The 27,152-nt window shown below is 41.1% G+C and overlaps 1 protein-coding gene across 3 annotated transcripts in view; it reads right to left on the minus strand.

Annotated features, from left to right (window-relative positions):
- The window catches only part of GAP43 (growth associated protein 43), a 97,606-nt gene that overhangs the window by 20,746 nt on the left and 49,708 nt on the right, over positions 1–27,152 (minus strand). The window contains exons 1-3 of one of the 3 annotated variants that reach the window (XM_006773574.2): positions 23,212–23,259; positions 20,294–20,354; positions 18,672–19,269 (exon numbers count right to left, since the gene is read on the minus strand). In XM_006773574.2, coding sequence (XP_006773637.1) covers positions 18,672–19,269; positions 20,294–20,332 — 637 coding nt within the window. In that variant the 5' untranslated portion in view covers positions 20,333–20,354; positions 23,212–23,259. Of the gene's footprint in view, positions 1–18,671; positions 19,270–20,293; positions 20,355–23,211; positions 23,260–27,152 lie in introns of those variants that run through there. The other 2 variants (XM_015570388.1, XM_006773575.2) reach the window with 2 other exon arrangements.

Genomic DNA, 27,152 nt, shown 5'->3' on the forward strand with positions numbered 1-27,152 from the left:
TGAGTGTTATGGATTCAAGAGAAAATAGAAATGTTAATTGGAGACAGTGAGCATAGACAACTCTGGTTAAGATTACAAACTCGGTAGCTAGACTGCTTGAGTGTGAACCTGGAGCCCTCCAATTCCCAAATGTGAGATATTGGGCAAGTTATGTAACTTCCCTGAGCCTTGATTTCTCCAACTATAAAATGGGGACATAGTATATACCTCACAGGGTTATTGTAAAGTATGATATTTATAAAATGCTTAAAAGATATGCTCAGTAAGTGTTAACTAAAACAGTCTTTATTATCACTTCTTTTAATCCTTAAAAAGACAAAGCCTGTGTGAACAAGTTCTATTATCAGTTCTGGAGACTAAAATATCAAAAACTGTTGTTTGAGCATCTATGATGAAAATGCTGCCAACCTTGACCTACTGTCAAATGGCTTTATGACAGATTTGGATTGAACCACCTCAGGGGAGTGTCATGTTTCATTTTCCACATCCTGTGAGGTCCTAGTGTAATAAAAACAGTCTAGTGATCCGGAGTACTTAATGAATTTAAGGTTTTTCACACACCAATATTCTTTAGCTCTGAAAGACCATCCCCAAAAGATTCTTTTTTTCTGATCCCATTAGCTTCAGTGGTGTTCACATAAAGTACTTTTAAATCTATAAATTCAAAGTGTGAAGGCATTGATATTTCTATGCAACAAAACAGTTCATCTGGTGTTCTGTCAAACAGACATCTTTGTCAAGGAACACTTCTGCAATACAATAAAAATTGACATTTGTGTAATGGTCTTGAAGCATTTTATGATTATGATTACTGTACTTCTAATGTTGTGTATATTTTATTACATCCCAATTGGAAATTCAATGATAACATAGATGGCAATAATTAAAACACTTTATTAAAACAGTAACTAGAATATTCCACTTCCCAATCACATTGGAGAATACAAACTTTACTGTAAATGTGTTGCTCCTCTTTTTATCTTGAGGACATCCAAGTTAAATGATAAGAGAACAATAAAAATAGTTACATAGAGAAAGCAGAAATGAGATGCTGATATAGTCACACTCACTAGCCATGTGGCCTAAGATAAGTTGTTTAAGTTCTTTTGCTTCTACTTCCTCATTTGTGAAAAAGAGACAATGATACCCCTTGTCATAGGGTCATTGTGAGTTTTAAACAAGAAACTCCATGCAGAGAATTTAGCAGAGAGCCTAGTAGAAGACAAATAAATGTTATACACATTGTTATCATCGGTATTATTGCTGCTATTGCATTCATTCTATGGTGAGGACCTACTAAGAGAACACTAGACCAAAGACTGAGTAATTCAAAGCTATCAAATATGCATTAGGTTGGCCTCATGTGTTAATTAAGGCTTGAGTTAATATAGAAATTTGGATTCACCATTGTTTTTGTGAGGAAGTCTCAATTAATTATAGGAGCTCAATAAACATACATGGCATGTGTTATAGTGTTATGGATTTATTCCAGATAGATGGCCTTTGGGGTGGGGCTGGAAAAAACAGTCTCTACTTTCATGACTAGGCTCCTGCAACAGCAGCCACAGCCGCTATCGGCTTCCAGAGACATTCACACAGCTTCCTAAATGACTGCACCCTCCCCAAGTGACAAGGGGACAAATGGCTGTATAATCTCACCACACCTCTCCCCTTCCCATCTCCTCCACCCTCCCACCGCCCAGCAGGCACGTGCCTGCAATGAGCTGCCTGCCTCGCTGGGATCCTGGGCTCCATTAATAAGCCCTGCAAGGCTGATAATTGGGGATTTGTGGAGCCTGCAGTCTTTCAATAAGCCAGGTTGTTATGGAAACCAGAGGCAGACTTCCATGTCTATAGTATTGATCCTAAAAAAATAAATAAATAAAATAAAAGTGGGCGTTGGAAAGGATCATTTCAATCCATCCTCTCCACTTCCCCCATCATTTTATTTTAGAAGCTCACCTCCAATGTGCACACATGAGAATTCACAACTCTTCTCTGTCTTGGTTTTCCCACTCAGCACTTCCTTACTCCTTTCTTAATTACAGCCAAATGATTTTTCACCTCCAGCAAAGAAAATGAGTTGAGCAGGGCACTATAGGAACACCAGAGTAGACACTCTAAATCTAATTTAATACCATGGCATTAATTCTGATTACTTACACCAAGAATTTAGCAATGAATATCAAAATGTTTTCCCCACCATTTAAAATAACAATAACGGAAGAGGTTTAAAAAAAGGCCTCAGAGTCTCTTACCAGCCTCTCAAGAGGTATTGTTCTATAGCAAGATGGCCACCACCCATGATGAGTCACGGTTTTGTGTTCAATGAAAGGAGTGTCCAGCTTTCAAACTGACAGAGTAAAGGGGACAGTTTTCTTGGAATGCTTTAAAAATTTAAGTGACAGCGCCGTCCTTACAATAAAAATCCGATTACTCCATCTGGTTGATAAAGCCAGGCATGATGGCAGAGCACCGCTGGCCTGGAGGCTTGTAAACAGCACTAAATGATTCCAGCCTAGAGGCTGCTGTGGGCCCAGCAACACGGGACTCAGCCCCTGCACTGCAGACCAGGACACCATTGTTTCCTGCAAAACTTCCCATCTCTTTCCAGTAGAGGGCACCAGTGTAATTCCATTCCCAGATGTGTAGCCTGGGTGGAAGACTAAATCAGGAAGAAATGACTCCAGGCAAGTGATAGGAGTGGTGACAGGGAAGAAACAACCTATTGTGATTGGGTTCTACTTTTAAGCTTTCCTGAAATTAATTTTTATTTTTCAGTTCTTCCAAAATGACTAAAAACTGAGCCACAATACTGTTTATTGAAGCTGCTTTATTGAATAATCTAATACTATTGTTAGTCTTTGAGCTGAATTAGTAAGTGTGGATTATGCTGAGTGTACTCCTTGTAGAGACAACAGACTCATTCTTGGAGCAAGAATAATGTAATAAAGTAAGAACTTCAACCTACCTCTATTCACTACTGTACTAAGAGTGAAGTCTCTGATCACATCAAGGCTTTTAGTAAGAGGATCCAGGATACCCCACCTTCCCCACACTAACACCTGTTACTAGGGCCAGTATTCTCACCAACACTCCAATGTGATGCTCATTGCCTTCCTTTGGACCTTACCCTCCATCCGTCTGAGCTCCTTCTCTGCAGTTATAGACTACAGCTTGCAAGTAGGCATGCACTTACATTGTTCCTTACTTGACTGGTCCTGGATTTTTTTTTTAGGATCTTGTTTTTTTTCCTCAACTAGATTGTAATTCCCAGGACCTCAGATAGTCACTTGTATACTTCTATATCCTTCACAGTGCCTAGTGCAGAATGAAAATGATATATACTAATAAATTAACTAATTGGGTGGCAGTTGTTGCGACATTTGGGTTTTAACTCCTCTACTCTGATAGTAACTCATTGTGCAACTATGGACAGAACATGCAACCTGAACCCCTGAGTATGTCTCATCTTTTCAGTAAAACCCACACCTACACAAGCTCTCCTAGAAATTATTCGAGTACAGTGGAGCTTACTCTATTTGTGTCATGATCCCAGTTGAGTATCTGATGAAATACAAGGACATGAGAATGTCATCCATATATACACACAGCATAACACATTGCAAAAGATTTTAGGTACTAAGGGACCTCCCTGAAGCCCACTCAGTGTCCAGGTCTAGGTGATTTTTAAGTTTTGTTTTAGGTTTGAAACTGTAAGATGGAACCATGATAGGACAGTTGATAGCTGATATCTACCTAGTAAGAGTGTATTCGCTGTCTCCCTTAGGGGACTCCCACATTTTCTACTGAATCCCTAGATCGCAGTTTCTGAGGGACCAATTACCTGGAGCCTGAATTAATCCTACCATCACTACCTGGTAGCCTTGGCTGACTTCCAGACTCAATCATTACTGATCATGTAAGAACTTGGTAATCTTGCTGAACTACAAGGTAAGCCAAATAGAATAGTCTCTACCTCCCAGAAGAAACTGTATATCATTATGTCTTTCTTGATGGCCATAAAGCACATCCTATCTGCACATTAATTTCCTTTATAAAATGTTTCCCAAGAGCTTCAGTTGAAAGGAACAAGAAGCAAGGGTGACTTTCTATTAGGCACTTATTATGTGTTCAATAGAACAGAACAGTAGGCACTTTACATGTGACTTAGTTAATCCTAACCAACCACCACCAAGTTCAGCAATAAGGATATTATGTTATGACAAAACTGAGAGCATAGAGCTGGTTAAGAGGTGGACCTCTGATTCAAACAAAGGCAGGTTCAGTTCCAACACCTGCGATGCTTCCTTGCACTGCAGGCCTCCAAGGAAGAGTGTTAGCTAAATCGATGGCTGCTGCAATTCTCTGTCTATGGTTGCAGTATCCATAACTAATGCGCTTTTCTTTTGCAGTACTTTATACTCTTTGAAATACTTCACTTTGGACCACCAAAATTTTAGGGGAAAAGAAAGGTTCTCTTTATTTACTGGATGAAAGATTCTCTTCCACTATTTTACCTATGGCAAAGTGACAGACTGTCCTTGCTTTCACTATCTCTAATTTGAAGATTTGCCCAGAGGATCTCCATATCGGGAGAGGACTACTTACTTCAGGTTATCAGAAGAAAAGTAAAGCAAAATGATGTTCATTGAGAACCTACGCTGTATCTGGTTGTTTAAATATGTTACATTATTAAATTCCGACAACAGTTGGTTGAAGGTAGCATTATTATTTCCAAATTATGAATGAAGATCTTGGGGGCTCAACAAATTATAAAAGCCATACAGGGAGAAGCCTGACATTGAACTCGAGGACTGTCCAGTTTCAATACTGCTTCTATATGAGGTATTCTAGGTAAAAAAAAAAAAAAAAAAGCTTCTGAACTGTGCCTTGAATTCATAACGTATCTGCATGAAAACCAACCTACATTTAAACTCCTGGGATAATGAAGCTCAACTTTTCCTTTTCTGCCTGGAAGCAAGTAGAGGCAGAGTCTCATCTCTTGGTTTGTGGAGGCAGCACTGACTGGGGATTATGCTGCTGAGGGCTTTAACAATAGTGAGCCTGGTGTGTGTGTGTGTGTGTGTGTGTGTGTGTGTCCATCCTGGGTGTGTGTGTGTGTGTGTGTGGGTGACGGGGATGTCTCTCCTTGGGGAGCTGGGACCCATCTGCCACTTGGACCTGCTCAGAGACAGAAAATCTATTTGCCACGAGCCCTTTGGAGCCTGCTATTTGTGAAGTCAAGAACAGAGAGTGCTAGAGATGGAAGACACCTAATAAACCATATCCTTTTACCAGAGAGGGAGGTAAATTTGTCCTGCCCATGCCACACAGTCTGTCAGCAGCAGAGCTGCAGGGAACCCACTTAGTTCCCAGCTCAGTGCCTTTCCTCTGCTCTGCACTGGTCCCCCAAAGTCCTGCTTCTCCTATGCTTTCTCCTCTAACTCCCTTCTGTCTCTTTTCTACCTTATTGTCTTTCTCTACTTCCTTCCTTATTCTTTCTGCCTCCTCTAATACTTCCATTTCTGATCCCCTTTTACTTTTCATCTCCCTCTATTTTCTCCCATTTTCTCCCTCATTCTTTTTTCTTTCTACTTCCCTTTTCCTCTTCCTTCATTGAGGAGTCCTCACCCACATCCCACCTGATTCTCGCTGGGGGCCCAAACTTCTTTTCACTCTCTGTCTAGTTTTCCTTTTGGGCCAAACATCCACATCCAGACTTAGAGTGTCTGGGTGCCAGGGTGATGTTTAGAAGCAGGTCCCGGAGAAGACGTTGCTGATTTGTAAAGCCTAGGAGAGTTAGGCTGTACGCAATAAAAACGAATAGTTGCCTGAAAAATTCTTACCTCCTTTAATGGGCTTTAAATTGGAAAAAATAAAATGATTCTTTCCCTTTATCAAACTGCTTATGAAGAAAAATCTCTCCATAAGTGAAATTCATATTATTAGTCAATTAGTAGACATTCACTGAGGTCTATCTGCATGATGGGCTCCATTCTGAGCACTGTGTATGCTTGCTGAGCTAAAGGATACCAAGCCTCTACTTTTTTAAAAAAAGTTTACTTTTAGAGAGAGAAGAAGGGAGAGAAAAAGAGGGAGAGAGGAAGAGAGAGAGAGAGAGAGAGAAAGAGAGCGAGAGAGAGAGAGAGAGAGAGAGAGAGAGAGAGAGAGCTACTGGGAATCAAGCCTGAAACGTGGGAATGTGCTGTGAGCAGGAATCTAACGAGGAACCTCTCGGTGCATGGGATAACGTTCAACCAACTGAGCCACACTGGCCAGGGCCCAAGCCCCTGCTTTTAAGGAATGGAAAATCTAGTGAGAAATAAATAAGTCATTTTAGAGAGATAAATACAGTCATTTTAGGCACTGAGAGTGATATAAATTTAAAAAAATGTCAAACTGATTGGGTTGGGAGGGGTGGTGCAGTTCTGCGTAAATGGTCAGGGAAATCTTCTGTGAGCAAGTGACAACCAAATGGAGATCTAAGTGCTAAGCAGCAGCTGTGGGACAATCAAAGGAGAAAGCAAATGCAAAGGTCCTAAGGTAGGAACAAGCTGAGTGTATTCCAGAGACTTTAAGAAAGAGTATGGCTAGAGAAGAGTAAAGAAGGTCAGAGCAGAAGGACATAGGCTCAGAGAGATAAGTAGAAGTCAGATCAGATGCAGCCTGTGGCCATGGTAATAATTCAGATTTCATTAGTGATAAAAAGTAAGCATTAGGAGGTTTAATGTAGGGTATTTATTTGGAGAGACATGACTGTGTAGCTTTGCATGAGTGGTCTTCAGAGTAGTCGATTAGAAATTAAAAGAATTAGTGGCAGCCTCTCAAACCCTAAACCTAAGATTACAATGAGATTATTGGATCTACTTCTTTTACCCCAGTGGGCTGCTTCACATGATGTTCATCATTCAAGTGACATTTTGGATGCTAATATCTGGAGTTAAGGAAGACCTGGCCCCATTGCCCATGGGTGTTTTCCTTTCAGGCATCCTTTAGACAGGAACAAACAGCTTTCACCTACTGGGGCTGAGAAATGGGAGAAAGAAAGGGGACAGTTTTTGGAATTCTTGAGACAGATTTGGGGCTTTAACATTCTAGAAGTCTTATTTTTGTGGATATTTTAAAGTTGATAGAATTGCTTAAGTGGTATCTCATCAGAGAGAATGTTTTGCTTATTCAATTGTGTTGCAAATTGGAGTCAAACTAAACAATATTATAGCATTATTAGTGCTTCTTTTTCCTAATGACTCAGAAGTCATAGATGTAGTAATTTTACTTAGCTTTGATTAGTAACCCTAAATGAGTCACTTAACTTCCATTTACTTATAATTTGTACTCGAAGAAAATTCTTTGAATTTGGATAATTCCTATAATATTACTGGGAGGATTATCTGTTTGCAAAGAATAAACAATTCCAGCTAAGTATACAGTGCACACCTGAATGAAAATATGAGTTCTGAATTATATTCAGTTAAATTTTAATCATGCCAAAATTCAAGGACTTTTGATAATGGCCGTAACTTACTTTAAAAAATTACTTAAGAACAGTAATTTTCAATTATTATTCATTAAAATGTCAAAGTTTTACCAAGATTTAGAAATAGTCATGGAGGGAACAAAGGATTGTGTGAGTGTGGAGGGCCGGATCTCAGCCAGCCTGGCCTCTGCAAACAACCCAATACCCATAAGCCACTTCTGAGGCACCTGGAATGCCAGGGCTCCAAGGAACATAATTCAAAATTCACTGACTTGGGGGTTTAAAAGAAGGCTTTAGAAAATAAAATTTCCTGGGTATCCTACATAATAAAAGCCTAATATTCAAATCAACTGAATGGCAGAACAACTGGTGGAATGACTGGTCACTATAATGTGCACTAACCACCAGGGGACAGACGCTCAATGCAGGAGCTGCCCTCAGCCTGCAGGCCCCAGGCCAACCAAGGCGGTGCGAGGGGGGGCCCTCAATCACCCTGCTGGTTGCCCCACAGATTGGCCCTGATCACCGGCCAGGCCTAGGGACCCTACTCATGCACAAATTTCGTGCACTGGGCCTCTAGTTATAGTTATAAAATATTTTCATAAAATAAATTTTGCATGGCTTTAATATTGTATGGAACCAAAATAAAATAGAACATTGTTTAATGGACCTAACACCATGGTTAGCAGTTACTAGACCACTATCTGTGACTAAACAACTGGACTATAATATGGGGAGAGGGGGATTTGTCAACCTTTGAAATGATACACATAATCTACTTTAATCAATATGACTGCAGTGAGTTTTCCGTATTCACTCTGATGACCAGCTGCAGTGAGTGCAAGGGACAGATTTGGACCTGACGGTGAGTATTTGCTGGCCATGTGTAGAAAGTCATTAACACAAAAATTGCTTACATTTTCTTTTCAAACTGTACTTCACAGCCCAGAGTAATTCCATTTAGAGGGAGAGATAGAAACAGAGTAGAGGGAGCTCTGGGCCTCTCTAGTCATCTCCATTTTCCCCTGCCATTCTCAACCAGATGAGCTTTCTTTTGGAAATTAGTATATATACTAGGGTGGGCAAAAGTAAGTTAAATTACTAGCCATCATTACCTAAAAGATAAAGCATAAGTAAGGATACAAAATAATAGCAACAATAATGATAAGCTAAGTAATACTGTAATTAATAAATAATAATACAAGAATAAACTTTCACATAGTCACAACCGTAAATCTACTCTTGCCCATCCCTGTTCATGTATTTGAAAGTCATTTTTTGAATAAATGTACCCAGGCTGAGAATTATAAAAACTTTTTATCCCACCCTCTCTGAATTCACTATTTCTTGATGCTCCTCCTAGAATCAAAAGCATCATTCTTGCTAAAAGTAATTAGGATAAAAAAGTCAGCCCTTCCTCTACATTAGAGGTTTAAAAATTCAGCCATGCTCACAATTCAATCCAACCACGAATTCATCTCTGAAAAAATGAAAAAACTTCCTTGAAAAGATGCAGCTCAGATCACACTTTTAAGTACATTATATTCATCCCTTTAGGGGAAATTATTTTCCTAATTGAATAGCAGGTACAATTCCAAATTTTACCCTTTTCTTTAACTTTTAATAAATGTCCAAAGCATAATAGAAATCACTCCACACGTTAAAACTAGTTCTCAAGGTTTCACATGCATATATCTATAAGTGAATGAGTGTAATAAATAGATAGTTTTGTGCTTCTATACTGATATATTGTTTAGGAGCTGATAATTACTGTTCCAGTATTTTAATTACCAAAAGTAAAGTTCATTAGCTTATTACACTATATTGATTTGGGATACGATGAGCTGGCTCCCATTGGCTACTGAGCGCAAGTTATCTGTGTGTTCAGTGACGACTCACTGGTAGTGTGAAATCAGCCATGGGAATATTTATGCCATAAATATTGACAAACACTATAAATCAGGGCTTTTTGAGTTTTAGGATTTTTTTGTGTTTTTTTTTTTGTGTGTGTGTGTGTTTTTTGTTGTTGTTTTTTTGGGGGGGAGAGCCAATTTACCAACACACCATTACAGATATCTGATAAAACCATCTATACTAATAAAAGAGTACTATGCTAATTAGGCTGGATATCTTCCGGACGTCCTTCCAGACAAAGCCACAGTGACGGGAGCCAAGGCAGAGGTGGTTAGGGGCAATCAGGCTGGCAGGGGAGAGTAGTTAGGGGGTGATCAGACTGGCAGGGGAGAGCAGTTAGGGGGAAATCAGGCCAGCAGTGGAGGGCAGTTAGGGGGTGATCAGGCTGGCAGGGGAGATCAGTTAGGGGGTGATCAGGCCAGCAGGGTAGCAGTTATGGTGATAGGGACTGCAGGCAGAGGTGGTTAGGAGTGATCAGGTAGACAGGCAGGCGAGCAGTTAGGAGCCAGTGGTCCCAGATTGAGAGAGGGATGTCTAGCTCCAACCAACCGAGCTACCAGGCCAAGGCCACAGTAGTTCATCTTAACTGCCTGCTTTTCTGCTGGGGTGAAAAACATAAATGTTAATTAGAAAGTGGCAGGGTTTTGCTTCATTTTTTACTTTCTGTTTTTCCTTTTTTAAAAAAAAATACTGGCAAGAAAAGGATACTGACTTGTACCTTCCAATGAAAGCCAGTTTTTTCTATCAAGCTATTATAATTAAATCATCCATATTAAAGAAGGTAAAAGGGAAACAGAAATCTTTCACTGCTGCTCTTCTTTCTAAAAGGATCTGATTATAACACGGAGGGCGGGGGGAGAATGCTGTAGCCATATTGCTGAACTCAGGCTTTCTTAGCCCTTACATTGGACTGGAGACAGTTTCACAAAGTGGGGCCCTGTCTATCTTTTTATCAAATACATGATAAATTGCTTCAATTTATAGTTTATATGTGGGGAAAAAACCTGTTCAACCTCCCACCACAATGTCCTCTATGGTCTGTAGTCTGAACGACTCACAAACTGTACACAAATTATGTTTCTACCACCGTGGGAAAGGAGAAGAGGCAACAGAAACAGGGAAGCCTATTTTCTGGTCTCTGTCCCAACACCATTGGTCTGGAAACATCTTAACAATTCATCCTATAGTGGGGCACAGCAGGTTCAGGAGACTCTTACAACCTTGTGAGGATTACTTAAACATGTCAGATGAGGGAAAAGAGCCAAGGAACCTGGCAGATCCTTCCTTCCTTGGGTGTATCTGTCACACACTGGCAAGAGCCACACACATAGGTCATTCATGGAGCTGGAATGAAATTAATCACCTGCTTTCAGAAGGGAGCAGCCTTGCTTTCCTCTAGTTTTCAATATGTTTCTCAACATAATGCAAAATGCTCACATTGGTCTACGAAGCTCTAAGTGGCTGGAAATCTGGCTACCTCAAGCATGACAAATACCCCTGAGCAACCACAACACTTTCCAGTGAGCTTATGTACTCAGCTTCTGAAATAGCAGAAAGGTGGACAGCAGCAAAGTGTTCTGTTTGAGCAAGTGTCTGCCTCACCTCATCACTCAGAATCTGCAATTAAAGGTAAAAGGTGTCATAACATTGGCATTGTTGAGATTCTTTGTCCAGCATTTAACTCAAAGAACTCAAGCGATTTGCCTGTCCAAAGTTTAAAGGCTAGAATCTAATCTCTTGAACTTTCTCTACTGTAATAACATTGTTCATTCTTTCTTAACTCATTTATCAGATATTTACTATCTCCAATTTCCCACTCATTGCTATATGTGTAAGGATTCAACAATAAACAAAATATAGCATGGAGCTAATTTTTTGACTGAAGGTTAATTTTCAATGGCTGCTGCTGAATTGTGATGAATTAAGTTATTTGTATATTAATTTGAATTTTTTTCTATTTTAGTAAAAGGTATTCCTGTTCATTAGATACATCTTGTCCTTTAAAACTCCGTTCAGGTAACCTCTATACCAAAAATTCTTCCTGTACCATTTTCCATTAATTAGCCTAGGAAAGATTTTAATTTTCAGACACTGTAAATTTCATCATAGATAACTTTAGTCTTAACTTCTAATGCTCCCCAAAACTCTGTAGATTTACAAACAAAGCTGGCCTGAAATCATCATCAGAATCTGAATAAGAGCCTGTCTCTTAATTTTAGGTGATGTTTAGTCTTTTACGCTGAAAATACAGAGCATTTGCATTATATGCATCCTATAAGATGTTGGATCTATTAAAAGCATGATACTATTCATTATCCTTATGAAAACAATTTATGGGCAATTCTTTTTAAGAAGCCCAGAAGTAAATTATTTGCTTACAGAGCCAAGTTTCTTTGCTGTCAGATCAATGACTGGCTAAAGCTTTTTTAAATAAGGAAGGGATTTAAATTTTCTTGATTATATGAATTGGTTTGAGGTTCAACATCTGATTAAGTCATTTTCTTATGGCACAAAATTTATTCATGACTAAGAGAGCTGGCAAAACTTATACATCCTTTCAAACCTTCCTCCTGTGCATGCTGTAAACCATATAATCTTGGGAGATCTTCAAGGGCTCAGGTCTTGTAGCTTTAAACAGCATCATTGGCTTCCTTCTTTCCTTCCTTTTATGTATGGTTATAGAAAGCTTTTCATTCTTTATTTAATGAAGCTATCATTACCTGAGCAAAATAAAAGTGATGACCACTCAATGCTTTTAGTCCATTAGATTGAGTGCTCTGCTTTCTCTCCATGTTTAGCCAAATGGACTGACTGTGTAACACTTGCTACTCTTGGTTCTTTCTCCTCCTCCTTTTAATTCTTGTGGGATTGTGTGTGTACGTGTGTGTGGAGTGAAGAGAAAAAAATTTGATGAGTATGCATTAGTATCTCAAACATATTCTGCATTTTCAGAAATATTGTTTGATTTTCAGTTCTGAATATATTTTTCTCACTTTAAAAATGGAGGAGTCACTTACATGTCTTCCTGTTTACTTTCTTCTTTATAATATAACTAGAGGCCCGGTGCACAAAATTCATGCACGGGGTGGGGGGTGGAAGTGTGTGTCCCTCATCCCAGTCTGCACCCTCTCCAATCTGGGACCCCTCAAAGGATGTCCAACTCACAATTCAGGAATGCTGGCTCCTAACCACTCGCCTGCCTGCCTGCCTGCCTGATTGCCTCTAACTGCTTCTGCCTGCCAGCCTGATCAACTCCTAGCCACTCCCTTGCCAGCCAGATCGATGCCTAACTGCTCTCCTGCCAACCCAATCACCCCCAACTGCCCTCCTCTGCCAGCCCGGTCACCCCTAACTGCCCTCCTCTTCCAGCCTGATCGCCCCCAACTGACCTCCCGTTAAGGCCTGGTCCCTCCCAACAGCCCTCCCCTGCTGGCCTGATCACCCACAACTGCCCTCCCCTGCCGGCCATCTTGTGGTGGCCATCTTTGACCACATGGGGGCGGCCATCTTGTGTGTTGGAGTGTTGGTCAATTTGCAGAGTACTCTTTCATTAGATAGGATAGTAGTTATTTAATATGAGCTTTGAAAGAAATGGATCAAAGGCCCCATGATATGATTTCTTGACTCTAAAATACATCTCCTCTAAGCTTTTGTCTCCTCAGCATTTCTTAATTTGAGACAATGATTGCTCTTAATCTGCCCTACTAAGTTCATGATATCATTTTAGTTATAAATATAAAGGTGTCAGGGTCCTTTACAAATGTACTTGCAAAGGAGGGAGGAGGGATATGAACAAGAATTTTACAAAATAATAATTCCTTTAAGCCAAATTTAGGGTAAATATCACCTCAAATACATGAAATTACTTCCAACCAATTGATACCTAAAAATTTCAATTTTTAGTTATCCCAGCATATTTAATGGAGTCAGTAGTACTCTTCTGAAGAACCATGAATTTCAACTGATCTCTACAGCTTCTTAGGCCTAACAAAATAGTACCTGAAGGATTTCCAAACTAAGAACCCATGACTCAGAACTTGTTTAATAGTCCCAATCATTTTGGGGTGATGGGGCTTTGAGGGCATTATGACCAGGAACTACGTTTAGATACTGCAAATGTGAGTCTTTAGTATCCAATTATACATATGAGGGAATGTTCTCAGAACACATGTTGGGGTTCTTAGACAACTCTTGTCTTTGCTTCTTCCAGAATAGTACTTGTGGTTTCATAATTCAATGATTGCCTCTGTACTCAGGCTGTCAAGGTTTAGCTCCTGGTTCAGCTACTTGCTAGTTATTGACAATGATTAGAAGCCACCATCTCTCTAAACCTCAGATGCCTCATCTGTGAAAAGTGATGGGGAAATTATAGTGCTTATACCATAGAGAGGTTCTGATGGTTAAACATGATAATCCCCACATAGCACTTAGCACAGGGCCTGCCACTTAATAAATGCTCATTAAGGACCACCAATTATAGAAACATTGTATTTTAAACCTTGAAAAAAAAACTTTAAAATCAAACTATTCTAGTCCCTCTTCTTGAAGATGAGACAATTGAAGACCAGACAGAAGCAGTGACTTACCTAAGATCCCACAGCTGGGTGGAAATATCAAGGTTTCCTTATTCTAGTCCAAGGTTTCTTTCCTCTGCATTATCTTACTGTGTATGCAGGACAGAGAATGCCTGAGGAAAGACCTGATTTATATCTCCCAACAATAATAAAAAATATCACAACTGATAAGATAAACTGCAAGAATTGAGATGAAAACACAACACCTTAAAAGAGAGGTAAACAACTGCAGGGCTGGAGTTAAGAAAAAATTTGGAGGTCTACCAATTTGACCCTTGTTTTGTTTGACTGTGCTTGTGGGCACAATACCCGTTTCATTTGCCCTTATTCTCAGAATGTAAAAAATAGAAAGGAAAATATTATCAAAGGCACTGAATTATTGTCAAGAAAAGCCAATAAAAATGATTACTCTAGCAATATAACAGTGTGCCATAAAAGCCTAATAATCAACAGTATTTAAGCTCCATGCCACTGAGCATCTGATAGAGTGCCCATGTTTTATAGACAGCATTTATGGACTTTTCACAATCCAAATTTTTGCTCTTTATGAGTGGCTTATAAATTTGGGAAGTGGTTAAAACCACATTTCAAATCAAAACCGCGTATGAGGCACCCTGCCAAGGAAGTGTAAATATCTTTGGGAAAGCTAATATCTAACACAGAGCTCGGTGGAAGAGGATCTAGCTTTTGGAGAGATAAAAATATTATCATTAGTTACCATGGGCCTTAGAAAAACATTATTCTGGGGAACATAAAGAATTTCCCCAAATACAGAAATATGGGCTGAATATTTCACTTTCTTACAAATAATTATCATTCCAGAAACTATACATTTTGCATTCATTCTTTTGGCTATTAATTTAGCTATAGAGACACACATTATGTAGAAATTTGTATAGCATGTATCAAACTGCAAGAAGCACCATCTCGTTCCTATTATGTCCCACAGTGCCTTGGCATAAAGAAGCACTCCGTACCTATTTGCAGAATGTAATTGAGTTGAAATTATTATTGTAAACATTTTCAACATCACTCCTTGAACTTTATCCCAACCCCACTACCAAATGAGAACTCTTTAAGATCAGCCCTATCTTACTTATCTTTATGACCCCGGAGCCCTAGCACAGTAAAAAGTTAATATACATGGGAGAAAAAAGGAAGGAAGAAGGGGAGAGAGAAAGAGAAGGATGAAGGGAAGGAGGAAGGAAGCAAACAAGGAAGGAGAAAGAGAGGTAAGAACACACTAAGTTAATTTTTCTATTCAGATAATGGCAAATACCATCATTATTAATGATCCCAATTAGAAAGAGGTAATAAAAAAAGAAAGGGGTAAAGAGATCATGAAAATAAAATACAACCAAGATCAACACAGAAAATCTAGGATAGCTTGGGTTACACTTCCTACCAATATCAGTCAAGTACCTGCTGGTAGCCACCCAGTCAGCATCTCTGATTTCTGGCCACTGAGATGTGTTATCTTGGTAATACTATGGCACTGAATATGCCACAGCAGAAATTTTAGAATTTTCTACTGGAGAAAGTCAATAGGTTACCACGGGTAGAAGAAACAACAGAATTCCTTCGCTGAGAGCCCAATGGGCACACTGCAATGTTCAGGAGACACCAATGACATAATCACTGAAGGCGGCTTGCTGGTTATCTCCTCATGGCTGCAGGAGGGCAGTGTCCCTGACTAGTTACCACGGGTAGAAGAAACAACAGAATTCCTTCGCTGAGAGCCCAATGGGCACACTGCACTGTTCAGGAGACACCAATGACATAATCACTGAAGGCGGCTTGCTGGTTATCTCCTCATGGCTGCAGGAGGGCAGTGTCCCAGAGGAGCCTTGAACACTCCTCCTCCTACTAAGGAATAATCATCAGGAACACACTGAAACCTTATGGTCATAAGCATGTTGAGAAATGGGCAGGCAGAGTGCCAAAGCAAAGAAAGGGAGATATAGTTGAAGGAATAAAAGAAACCCAACTCCAAAGGTCCTAATGTAAATGGCATCCACCTATAACAAACCCATAAATAATTTTAAAGGGGGTAAAATAAACTACATATTTATAATTTATAAAGCATTTCTTTATATATTAAAGCGGTGATCAGATTTGGTGTAAAAGTTTTGACCAAGTTATTGTCTTGAATTCTCTCTTTTGACTTGTTTTGCCCCAACTCCATTTACTTTCTCAGATTATCTCTCTACACCCCTCCAGGCAACCCAAAGTAGGCATCCATTTCCAAACAGGAGAGGCCAGTTGGAAATATTGTTATTTTAACCTGGATTGGAAAACAATCCAATGGAAGATAGGAGAAAATGATGTGCAGGGCCCCTGGGAATTTGGGTTCGAGATGCTGTGATAGATCTCCTTGTCACCTCTAGTTTCTGTGACTCCATGAAACTCAGCACATCTGGGTAATTTGTGCTTGTCACATACAGCAGACAAGACTAATAGATACACCAGCCCAAAGAAAACTACAGGCAGCATTTCAGGATCCAACCCAGAGGACACTACTTAGCTGCAGCTCCAAAACAATAATAAATTTGCCCTCAAGTTGAACTTTACCTACATCTTCAATTACTTTTCAATGCACATAATAAAATCAGACCAACTGAGATATTCTTCAGCTAGAACTTATAAAATTTAGGGCAGAAGATGATTTCTATTTGCTTTTTACTGACCAGACACACTTTTAATCAAATATACTTGTAGATTAAGCAAGGTTGCAGGACGATTATATGAATGAGTGAACAAATGATCTATAATTTAAGTCTGGTCACTACTCATTTATTCAATATCTGACATTTATTGAGCATGTACTACATAAAATACTTTACTAATTCATTTGGATTATCATAACTTGAAAAATAATACATGTAAATTTTCTTAAGATATATTATATTTTAGACTTTTCATTGATCCAAGCAGTCATTCTATTCATTCACATCATGATCATATACCTAAAATATCACACATGTCTTTCTGTCTATGCTCACAATTTTAGAAATCCCTGTTTAAAAATATGGTCTGAGCAATGTCAAATATTTTCTATGTTTTAAAAGCGTGATTAATTTCTAAAATGTTTGAAAATATGTAATAAGTAGTCTGTCATATGCAAAATGATTTCCAGCCATCATAACTGAGGCTAAAATCTTCAACCTAAAGAAAAGTAGTTAACGGTGGTTTGTTTTTCTGGGTAAACTAAAACCAACACCATATTCTTTACCACATGCCTTTCCTTGTCCAGGAAGAAAAAAAATCCTCTTCTTCTTAACCCCAAAGTCTGGCCCCTGGGGCAGGTATGTATTTAGAATAAATATCTAAAATGAATCACTGATAGAAAGAGGCATGCGATATAATAACGATAATATAATCTGGCTTCTTCCAGAATTTTGGGGCAAGATAAAAGAGGCAGAACTGAAAATATTTGAATCATCATCTGCCATCTTCCAGTATCTAATTTGGAGGGATGGGAATAAAGGCAAATTTCCAATAATTACTTTTTCAATCTAACGGGCAGATGCCAAACATTTCCCAGAGCATTCTCATGGAGCAGTGTGGGCACAGTGTGGGCCAGTCCAAGTTTGGGTCCTTGGACACATCATGGGTTAAGTCCTAAGTTCTAAAGGAATAAACCCAATTTTTTAAACTGGTACAGAAACAATTTAACCAGTAAGGTCTTTGGGGCTGAAAGGTGTTAACGAGTCACACTCAGCTGGAGAAAGACCTTGGAGGCTGTTGGCCTCCTTCAGCACTGTGGGTGGGTGGGGTGAGGGACAGGTCTTAGTCCCCAGGGGTGACCGTCTGTTAAATTTATCTTGCTTTGGAAATGCTCTATTTCCATTCCGCACAGTCTCTTTGGCAATAACAGTGAAAACACTCCAATATTCAAGTAAGAGCTTCAAACCAAAGCAAATCCAGAACCTGTTTGTAATCACAGTCAACCCTCAATTATTTATGCATATGGCAGAAAGTCGCATCTTCTATAATAAAATGATAATTGATGTTTAACTTCACAACATGTTCTATACTGGGGTTTTTTTTCTTTTGTTTTTGGCAACATTAATAGACTTACTTTCCTAATTAGTTTGACTCCGATGACTGTTATAATTAGCATTCTCCAAGCATACGCACACTACTCATCAATTGATGGTGGGGAGAATGCCTAGTAACATGTTGTGGGATAAGGGAAAGGTGGTCTGAGATTATGTTTTTGCTGCCGGCAATTCAGAAACTAGATCATCTGAATCAATAAGGAGTTGGCTGTTCTCATAACAGGCACTTCTTAAAGCCAAATAATCACATTAGTTAATTCCTGTCCATAAAATATGTGTGGCCTCAGTAATTACTTATTAAACTAAGTCTATCTTGCACATAGAATATATAGTTTTTAAAACTAAGATTACCTAGCTTTCCTGTTTATGCCAATCCTATTAATAAGGCAATTGCCACATCTTCCTAATCCTGGCTGCTACCTGCCAGAGTTCTCCTTCAGACTTGGAGACATTTGGGAATATAAGTGGCCGGAGTTAGTTCTTAGTCCCGCCACTTTGGGGACTTAAGCATAGCTTTCCTTAATTTCTTGAAAACACCTTCTAGAGACATTCCCCTCTCCCTTGATGGCCCAGGTGGCCTGGCTTCCCGAAAGGCCCCGATGGGCTGCCCACCCGTGGCCTCCGACCCTCACAGTAGCTCACCTATCTTGTCCTCGGCTTGGCTGCCCTCCGAAGCCTCCGTGGGAGGCTGGGTTGTTGCCTTGGTGGCAGCATCCTCTGCAGCAGGGGTGGTGGCAGCAGCAGCAGTGACAGCAGCAGGCACATCGGCTTGTTTAGGCTCCTCCTTGGCTGGGGCGTCTTCCGCCTTGGAGGACGGGGAGTTGTCGGTGGAAGCTTTAGCGGCACTTTCTGTCTCAGCAGAGCCGGCCTTCTCCTCTGAGGGGGCTGGAGCCTGCTCTGCTGCAGCATCAGAGGCGCCCTCCCCCTTCTTCTCCTCGGAGGGAGCTTCTCCGGCTTTACCGGCCTCCTCAGACTTGGGGCCAGTGGCCGGGGCCGCTTCAGTGGTAGTGGGACCTTCTCCCTCCTTCTTCTCGGCGCCGTCAGCAACAGGGGCGTCATCCTTCTTCTCATTCATTTCGGCCTCAGCAGCTTGAGCATCGCCCTTCTTCTCTCCTTTGAGCTTTTTCCTTGTTATGTGTCCACGGAAGCTAGCCTGAATTTTGGTCGCGGCCTTATGAGCTTTATCTTCTGGTTTGATGCCATCTTGTTCGATTTTTTGGTCCTCATCATTTTTTTCAACCTTTTAGGAGAAAAGGGAGAGATGAATTGATGCTTTTTCCCTTCAGATCATAGCATTTAACAAATATTTATTGAATGATTTGTACTGTGCCAAGCACAGACATCAACAATACTGTGGAGATTCAAATTAAGCCTCCTCTCTCTTCATGGTGGAGAATTGAGTAGAAAACACATTATTTTATGGGAAAACACATCCTTTTGGCCTTGCAGAATCACTGGCATGGATTTATAGGTGTTTCCTTCCCCAGCTCCATGTCTCTGCATTGCCAAACTTCAACCAGCCATTCCATGGATGTACCTTGGCTACTCAGATCACATCCACTCTCGGTTTTAATCAAAGCGCTCTGACAGATAATTGCTTTTTCAGGGTTGCTGAGAGGAACTCTGTGCAAAACTTCACGTTTAAAAATATTATGGAAAACTCTGTGTGTATTGTTCACTGCCCCTTCCCAGGATTTCAAGTCTGTTCAAGAAATCAATAGATTCAGGGCAAAGAGTATGGTAGAGGTTTAGGGAACACATTCTATCAGGGTTTTGTACAACTGCAATGGAGTTCAGGGCTTTGGGGCTTTTGCTTAAAATGTTATAATTCAGAATGCTAGCCACACAATGATGTCTACTTTCCCCTGTGTGGGGTCCAACATTAGTAGTCAACACACCAGATCTCCACAATTTGAAGACAGAAAGTGGCCGTTATTCTTGTTTTTTAAAAAAATGAGAATGAAAAACACCGTTTCCACTTTTGAAAAAGTGGTATATGTTCACCAAATCACAATTTCTTATTCCCAAAGCAATTTAAACCTAAAATTAGTTTTATGTTATTACTGATAGAGCCATTCTAGTACTAAAAGCAAGAGACTAAAATACACATTTTTTATCATTTGATACATTTACAGCATAGTATGCTGCATATAACTTTTTTCCACAAGGAAATTAAATCAGAGGATAGGCATAGAAGGTATATTCATGGAAAGAAATACACAGTATGGGCAAGTTCCCAAATTCCATATAGCTCCATTGCTCACCATGGTGCCCCAATGTGGTTGCTTATAGTCTCCATGCATTCCTTCCTTTAACTCTCGAGCACTGGGGAAATACAACAGTGAACGATGTAGCAACTTTCCTTAAAAAAAACAATAATAGCTCTAGCTGGTTTGTCTCAGTGGATTAAGTGAACGAACAGGTCTCAGGTTTGATTCTGGTCAAGGGCAAATGCCTGGGTTGTGGGCTCGATCCCCAGTGGGAGGGCATGTAGGAGGCAGCTGATCAATGATTCTCTCTCATCATTGATGTTTCTATCTCTCTCTCCCTTCCTCTCTGAAATCAATAAAGATACATTTAAAATAGTAATAGTAAAAGAGTGCTGCCCTAGCCAGTTCTGCTCAGTTGTTAGAGCACCGGCCTGCAGACTGAAGGGTCTCAGATTTGATTCTGGATATCCTTGGGTGTGGATTAACAACAACAAAAAGAGTGCTTATTATGTACTGAGTCCTGTGGTTGGCTTCAATCTTGACTTTGGCCTGACTGTGGCCTTTGCTCTAGTTTAAGAGTAAGCTACAGCAGGCCAACACAGTGGTACGTTTTCCACCTGTCATACCAGCTCTGCCCCAGTGACCTAGATCCAGCTAATCAGTTTGTAGGCCTGTCTGACATAATTTGGACAAACATATGAGCCTGTTGTTAGGTAAGTTCATCAATGTGCAGTGGATATACAAAAGTATTTTTGGAAAGCTATATATGACAGTAAAAGCAGGACTGACAATTTTTCAGTAAAATCCAAGAAAACTACTTTTTCCTCAGATAACTGTGTGTATATCCACACAAAGAAAGAAGGACTAAATGAAAAGCACTTTGTACAGGCCTGGCCTGCTCCCTCCTCCAAGGACCATGATGCTGCACTGCTCAGTTCTCTGATGCACTACTGCCTTCCCACTCTCCTGCTGCTCCTGAAGACTCCTACTGGGACACACGGCACAATCTGGGGCACGGGAGCAGCTGTCCCTGCCAGGCACTCTCTGCTCAGAGATGGAAGCATAACCCTGTTAAATTAACAGTTGTGAATGGAGCATAGAGCCGAGATGCTGTTAATTTATTTTACTCTATCTTGAGTTTTCTGAATGAGGCACCATCTTATATGACAGGACATCTGCACTTGGGCATTGATGCCAAGTGATTCTTTAATACAAATACTGCTCCTTGGGAAGTAGACAAACCAATTATCTCAGAGAGGGCAGGTGTGCAGAAAAGACCCTCTAGTGATTCAAGAAAGCTATAATTTTAGAGCCCTCCCCCCTTTTTTTAGAACATAAATCGAAGGAGATGAAATTCTTGAAAAGCTGGAAAACAATAAAATAAGGAAGCTGGGAATCTGCATGATATAAAGAAAGAAACTTTACGTGGATAAAGGAAGAGCTCTACTCAATCCTTCTCTTCCCACCTCAATTTTTCTGATCATCTGCCACTTTAATTTTCCAAATGATCAGTGTTTAAGCTTCTATACACAGCCTCTATGTTGAAATGATTATTTAGAAAGGCACAGAGTAGACTTTGGTGCCAAGATTGTGGGACCAGTTTTACCTGAACAATCCAGGAGTCTAAGAAATACAAGAGATAAGGGGTAGGCAGGAAGGAAGAGAATTACGAAAGATTGAGTTAGAAGTGAGAGGTGAAGATTATTCTGTAAAAGGTAGGTGTCCGGATGGGTTGATACGCCCAAAGAGGTACTCAAAGTCCTCCTTGGGCATGTAGCTTTACCTGGAGGAACAGGCGGGACCATTTGATGTCATTAGAGATTTAGGGAAACTGGATTTGAGAGATTGGTTGGAAAAAGACAACTATTACAAATATTTTAGATAGAGGGAGACAGGGATAGAAAGAAAAGGGGGAAGGAAGGGAGGAGAAGGAAAGAAAAAACAAAAGAGGAGAGGAGAGAGGACAGAAGGAGGAGGGAAATGGAGGGAATAAATCAGCCTACGAGGTCAGACTTAAGTGATTGAACAGAGGCATCTAGAAACAAAAATATTTTAAATAAAAACTGGGTCATAAGCTAGACGGTGACAGATTGTGTGTGTGTGTCTTTTTAAAAAATATGTAATTGATTCTATTAATATAGCTTCAACTAGAGGTTATTTTCTTGTTTAATTAATTTTACAGTACTAGAAGTAGTTGGACTAAGAGTGTATTTTGTAGAGAGATGAAGGAAGAAGAGAACCTTCCCTAAAGCTAGCTGTGGGGGCAACCCCAAGATGTCAGGCCAAATTGACTTTTATCAATAAGAAACAGAAACCCTGGCAGGTGTGGCTCAGTCGCCCTGTGCACCAAAATATTGCTGGTTTGATTCCTGATCAGGGCACATGCCAGGTTGTGGGCACATGCTGGTAGAAGGCGTGCAGGAGGCAGCTGATAGATGTTTCACTCTCATCTGACGTTTCCCTCTCTCTCTTCTTCCTTCTTCTCTCTCTAAAAAATGAATAAAAACATATTTTTAACAAAAGAAGCAGAAGACTGTATCTAAGACAAAGGACTTTTGAGCCCAGGGAAACCAGACATCAGTCAGTACATTTAGCATAGCCCTTTCAGTTTCTAAAAAAAAAAAAACAACAGCCACCCTGGCCCTGAAAAGTTACCTGCCTCAATTCAAAGTGAGTGAGTGGCTCAACTGGTATTTGAACTAGGTCCTCTCCTCTCCCACTCAACCCAAGTCCAATTTTATTGCTTCAGTGACGTGGAATAGCTTGGTCTTTCTTGTAGCAGACAATCCATAAAGCACCCTTGTAAAATTCTCATTTATCTACTTATTTAACAATACTGAGTGCCTATACAAGGCACTATAGACACTCTACTGAGATGAATAGAGTATCTACCCACACAGGACACACAGGATTCTTTTTTAAATGTTATTTGTTAAAATAAGTCCATAGTGCTTTAACAATCAATAATTTACCAGGAATTCACAGCAGACACCTGATCTTCTAACGATCTTGTGGAGTAAGACATCTAATCAAATAAAAGAGAAACATGCAAATTGACCTAACCTTTGCCACACCCCAAGCCACGCCCACCAACCAATCAGAGTGCAAATTAACTCAACCAAGATGGCCGCCGGCAGCCACGGAGCTGGAGCAAGCAGGAGGCTTAGTTGCCCCAGAGATGGAGGAAGCCAAGCTTCCTGCCTGCCCTGGCTGGCTGTGGCCTCCACTAAAGTCAAGAAAGTTTCAATGATAGAAGACAAATAAATCCCAGATCCCTGCTTCCAGCCAGCCTCCACGGGGAACTTGGATGGCTGGGGGCTGTGGCCAGCCTGCAAACAACCATCAGCCCCTCACCCAGTAGGGCCCCCTACCACGAAGGGGATGTGGTCAGCCTGAAAACAGCCCTCAGCTCCTCACCCAGGCTGGCCAGGCCCCCCAGGGGGGACCCCTAACCTGAAGGGGCTGGGGCCAGCCTGCAAACAACCATCAGCCCCTCACCCAGTAGGGCCCCCTACCACGAAGGGGATGTGGTCAGCCTGAAAACAGCCATCAGCCACTCACCCAGTAGGGCCCCCTACCACGAAGGGGATGTGGTCAGCCTGAAAACAGCCCTCAGTCCCTCCCCCCGGCTGGCCAGGCACCTAAGCAGGACCCCCAGCCTGATCCAGGACACCATTCAGGGTAAACCAGCCAGCCCCTACCCATGCACCAGGCTTGTATCCTATATAATAAAAGGGTAATATGCAAATTGACCCTAACCACAGAACGACTGAGAATGACTGGTCACTATGACACACACTGACCACCAGGGGCAGACGCTCAATGCAGGAGCTGCCCCCTGGTGGTCAGTGCGCTCCCACAGGAGGAGCTCTGCTCAGTCACAGCCAGGCGGATGGCTGCCAATACAGTGGTGGTGGTGGGAGCCTCTCCTGCCTCCTCAGCAGTGCTAAGGATGTCCAACTGCAGCTTAGGCCTGTTCCCCGCTGGCAAGTGGACATCCCCTGAGTGCTGCCGGGCTGCAAGAGGGATTTCTGACTGCCAGCTTAGGCCCACTTCCATGGGGAGCAGGCCTAAGCCAGCAGGTGGTTATCACCCGAGGGGTCCCAGACTCAAGAGGACACAGGCCAGGCTGAGGGACTCCCCCCCTGCTGAGTGCAGAAATTTTTACGCATTGGGCCTCTAGTCCTATATAATAAAAGCCTAATATGCAAATTATACATCTTATATAATAAAAACCTAATATGCAGGCAGTCATTCAACTCGCAGTTCGACTGAGAGACTGGGAGTTTGATCGCTTACTATGATGTGCGCTGACTACCAGAGGGCAGTGCAGAACATGGCAGGCAATGTGGCACGAGCAGTGGGCAGCAGTGGAGGCGCTGCCAGCCCCAATGGGCACTGATGAGAGCAGAACTGTGGTGGAATGGTGGAGCAGGTAAGCAGGTGATGCCAGGCCAAGGTGGGTGCGAGCGGGGCCCTGATTGCCCTGCCGATCGCCCCACAGACAGTGACCAGTGGTGATGGGCAGGACCGCTGCCAGGCTCCCAGGTGCTGAAGGAGCTGGGTGGGGGGGCTCAGCCCTGATCCATCGCCCACAAACAGCAACCAGCAGTGGGCAGTCCCTGATCACCTAATCAGGGCCAAGCCCCGGGCTGAGACAGGAAACTGAGGGTGGGTAGCAGTGACCAACCTACTGCGGTTGCCCGGGTTGGGAGGCTGCGGCCTCTCACCAGCTACTTGGAGGCGGGGGTAATGAGGATGGAGGTGTGGTGAGAATGCGGGATATCCACTGAGCTCACTCTCACTCTCCCTGCTACTCTCTCCCAGGATTCCAGGGGTCAAGTGCTGGGAAGCCCTCATGCTTAGGTGCCAGGCACCCCTGAAGAGCCCACCTGCACCCACACAGCCTCTTCCAAGTGAGCCAGATCACAGCTGCTGGGACTGCAGGGGCCAGTCGGGCTCCCAGTGGCTTCGCACAGGAGCCGGTCTGCAAGGTCAGCTGGTAGAGACCACGCTGCCAGTCTGCTTCCATGCAGCACTGCTGGGCGGCCCAGAGGCCCATGCTGTGCTCCAGCCTGCAGCGTCCAGCCCGCTCACTGCATCTCCATGTGGGGACTTGGGTGCTGTGACTCAGGTGAAGGGGGCGCGTGGGGACCCAGGTGCTGCCCAGGGTCCAGAGGTTGGCAGGGAACTACTCTTCCACACCAGATGCTCACACTTTGATCACCGGCCAGGCCTAGGGATTGCATCCATACACGAATTTCATGCACTAGGCCTCTAGTATAGAATAAACATGTGAGTTCTAGCTGGAGAAGGTCCATAAAAAGAGTATACTGGTATTTAGTGGTTAAAGAGTCAGTTCATAAGTCTTATTAAAATAGGTGGGTTTTTTTTGTTTTGTTTTGTTTTGTTTTTTTGTTTGCTTTTTTTTTTGTACTCAGCTTTGCTACAAATAAGCTTTGTGCTGAGCTCTGATGTCTTCTGAGGGAATTTAAAAATTATTTTGTTTTTACATGGAATTGTTGCTGAATGTGAATTCACTGAGGAGGATATTCCAGTGCAGTGTATTACAGGTAGGAAGAGTACCATTATGAGTTGTAATAACTTATTCAGGAATTTTTATTGTTGTAGCTTAGTATTTTTACTGACCAATGTATTTGGGACATCCGTAATTTTTGAAGTATTAGAGAAAACCATGATATCTGAAATCTTTACTTTTCAACCAAGACTAAAATCTTAGGTGAATGTTGGTCTAAAGAAGATGAAGGGAATCATTACAGTCATTTTTTGAGACCTAGTCAAATTTCTACATTCTTTAGATGAAAGGGCAATATTTTCATTAATATTTAAAAATTATAGACTTAACCAGTTTGGCTCAGTGGATAGAGCATTGGCCTGCAGACTGAAAGGTCCCAGGTTCGATTCCGGTCAAGGGCATGTACCTTGGTTGCGGGCACATCCTCAGTAGGGGGTGTGCAGGAGGCAGCTGATCAATGTTTCTCTCTCATCGATGTTTCTAACTCTCTATCCCTCTCCCTTCCTCTCTGTAAAAAATTAATAAAATATATTAAAAAAAGAATTACAGATAAGAAAGCAAAAAATAGTAGTTATTTAATATCCAATATTGTTACTCTGGTTAATAGTTTCTTTTCTCTCTCGGGGAAGGAGAAGTGGACAATTTAGGATTTATTCTAAGATGTCCAAACATTTGCATTCTTTATGTTACAAAAGAAATTTGGGCAAAAATCCATGAAAACCTGACTTTTAGAACTAAAATAACATCATCCATTTAACTGGGACACCTCAATTCATTTAACGTTTTCCAATTATCATAGGAATGCCTCAACCTTCAGAGCATGAAAAACTTGGCCCTGTATCTACTGCTGCCAGCTATAAATACTACTTTTATAATACCTCAAAGTTTCTCTTAAGCAGGATTGAATTTTAAATGCTTTAGAAAGTCATTGATGTAATACCAATTATTCTAATAATATATTTAGAAAACCAAAATATTTTCAACTTGATTGAACAAAAGATATTTCTGAGAAGCAAAATTAAAGGGAAATAAATATTCTAAGCAAAGTTTTCTTTAGCACACTATAGTTTACATGCCTATGAGAATCTTATTAACCCATAGAAAACCAGAATAAAGTGTTGAAGGATATATATAAAATTTGGCAGATATTTACTTACAACTCATTTTATTTTTAATAATTATTTGAGGTGACACACACATAAGAAAATTTCACTCTTTTTTTAAGCTTAGTTGATTTTAAGCATAGTTGATAGCACATACTTTAAGGGAAATATCCAGATAGTAAAGAAATTCACAGTGGAGTTTCTGTGCTTTCTTTGAACCCAGTCAAAGATCAGAAATCCAGTGAAATGCTCTTATGGGGGAGGGAAAGGAGGA

Source organism: Myotis davidii, unplaced genomic scaffold (genome assembly GCF_000327345.1).
Source record: "Myotis davidii unplaced genomic scaffold, ASM32734v1 scaffold201, whole genome shotgun sequence".
NCBI lineage: Eukaryota > Metazoa > Chordata > Mammalia > Chiroptera > Vespertilionidae > Myotis > Myotis davidii.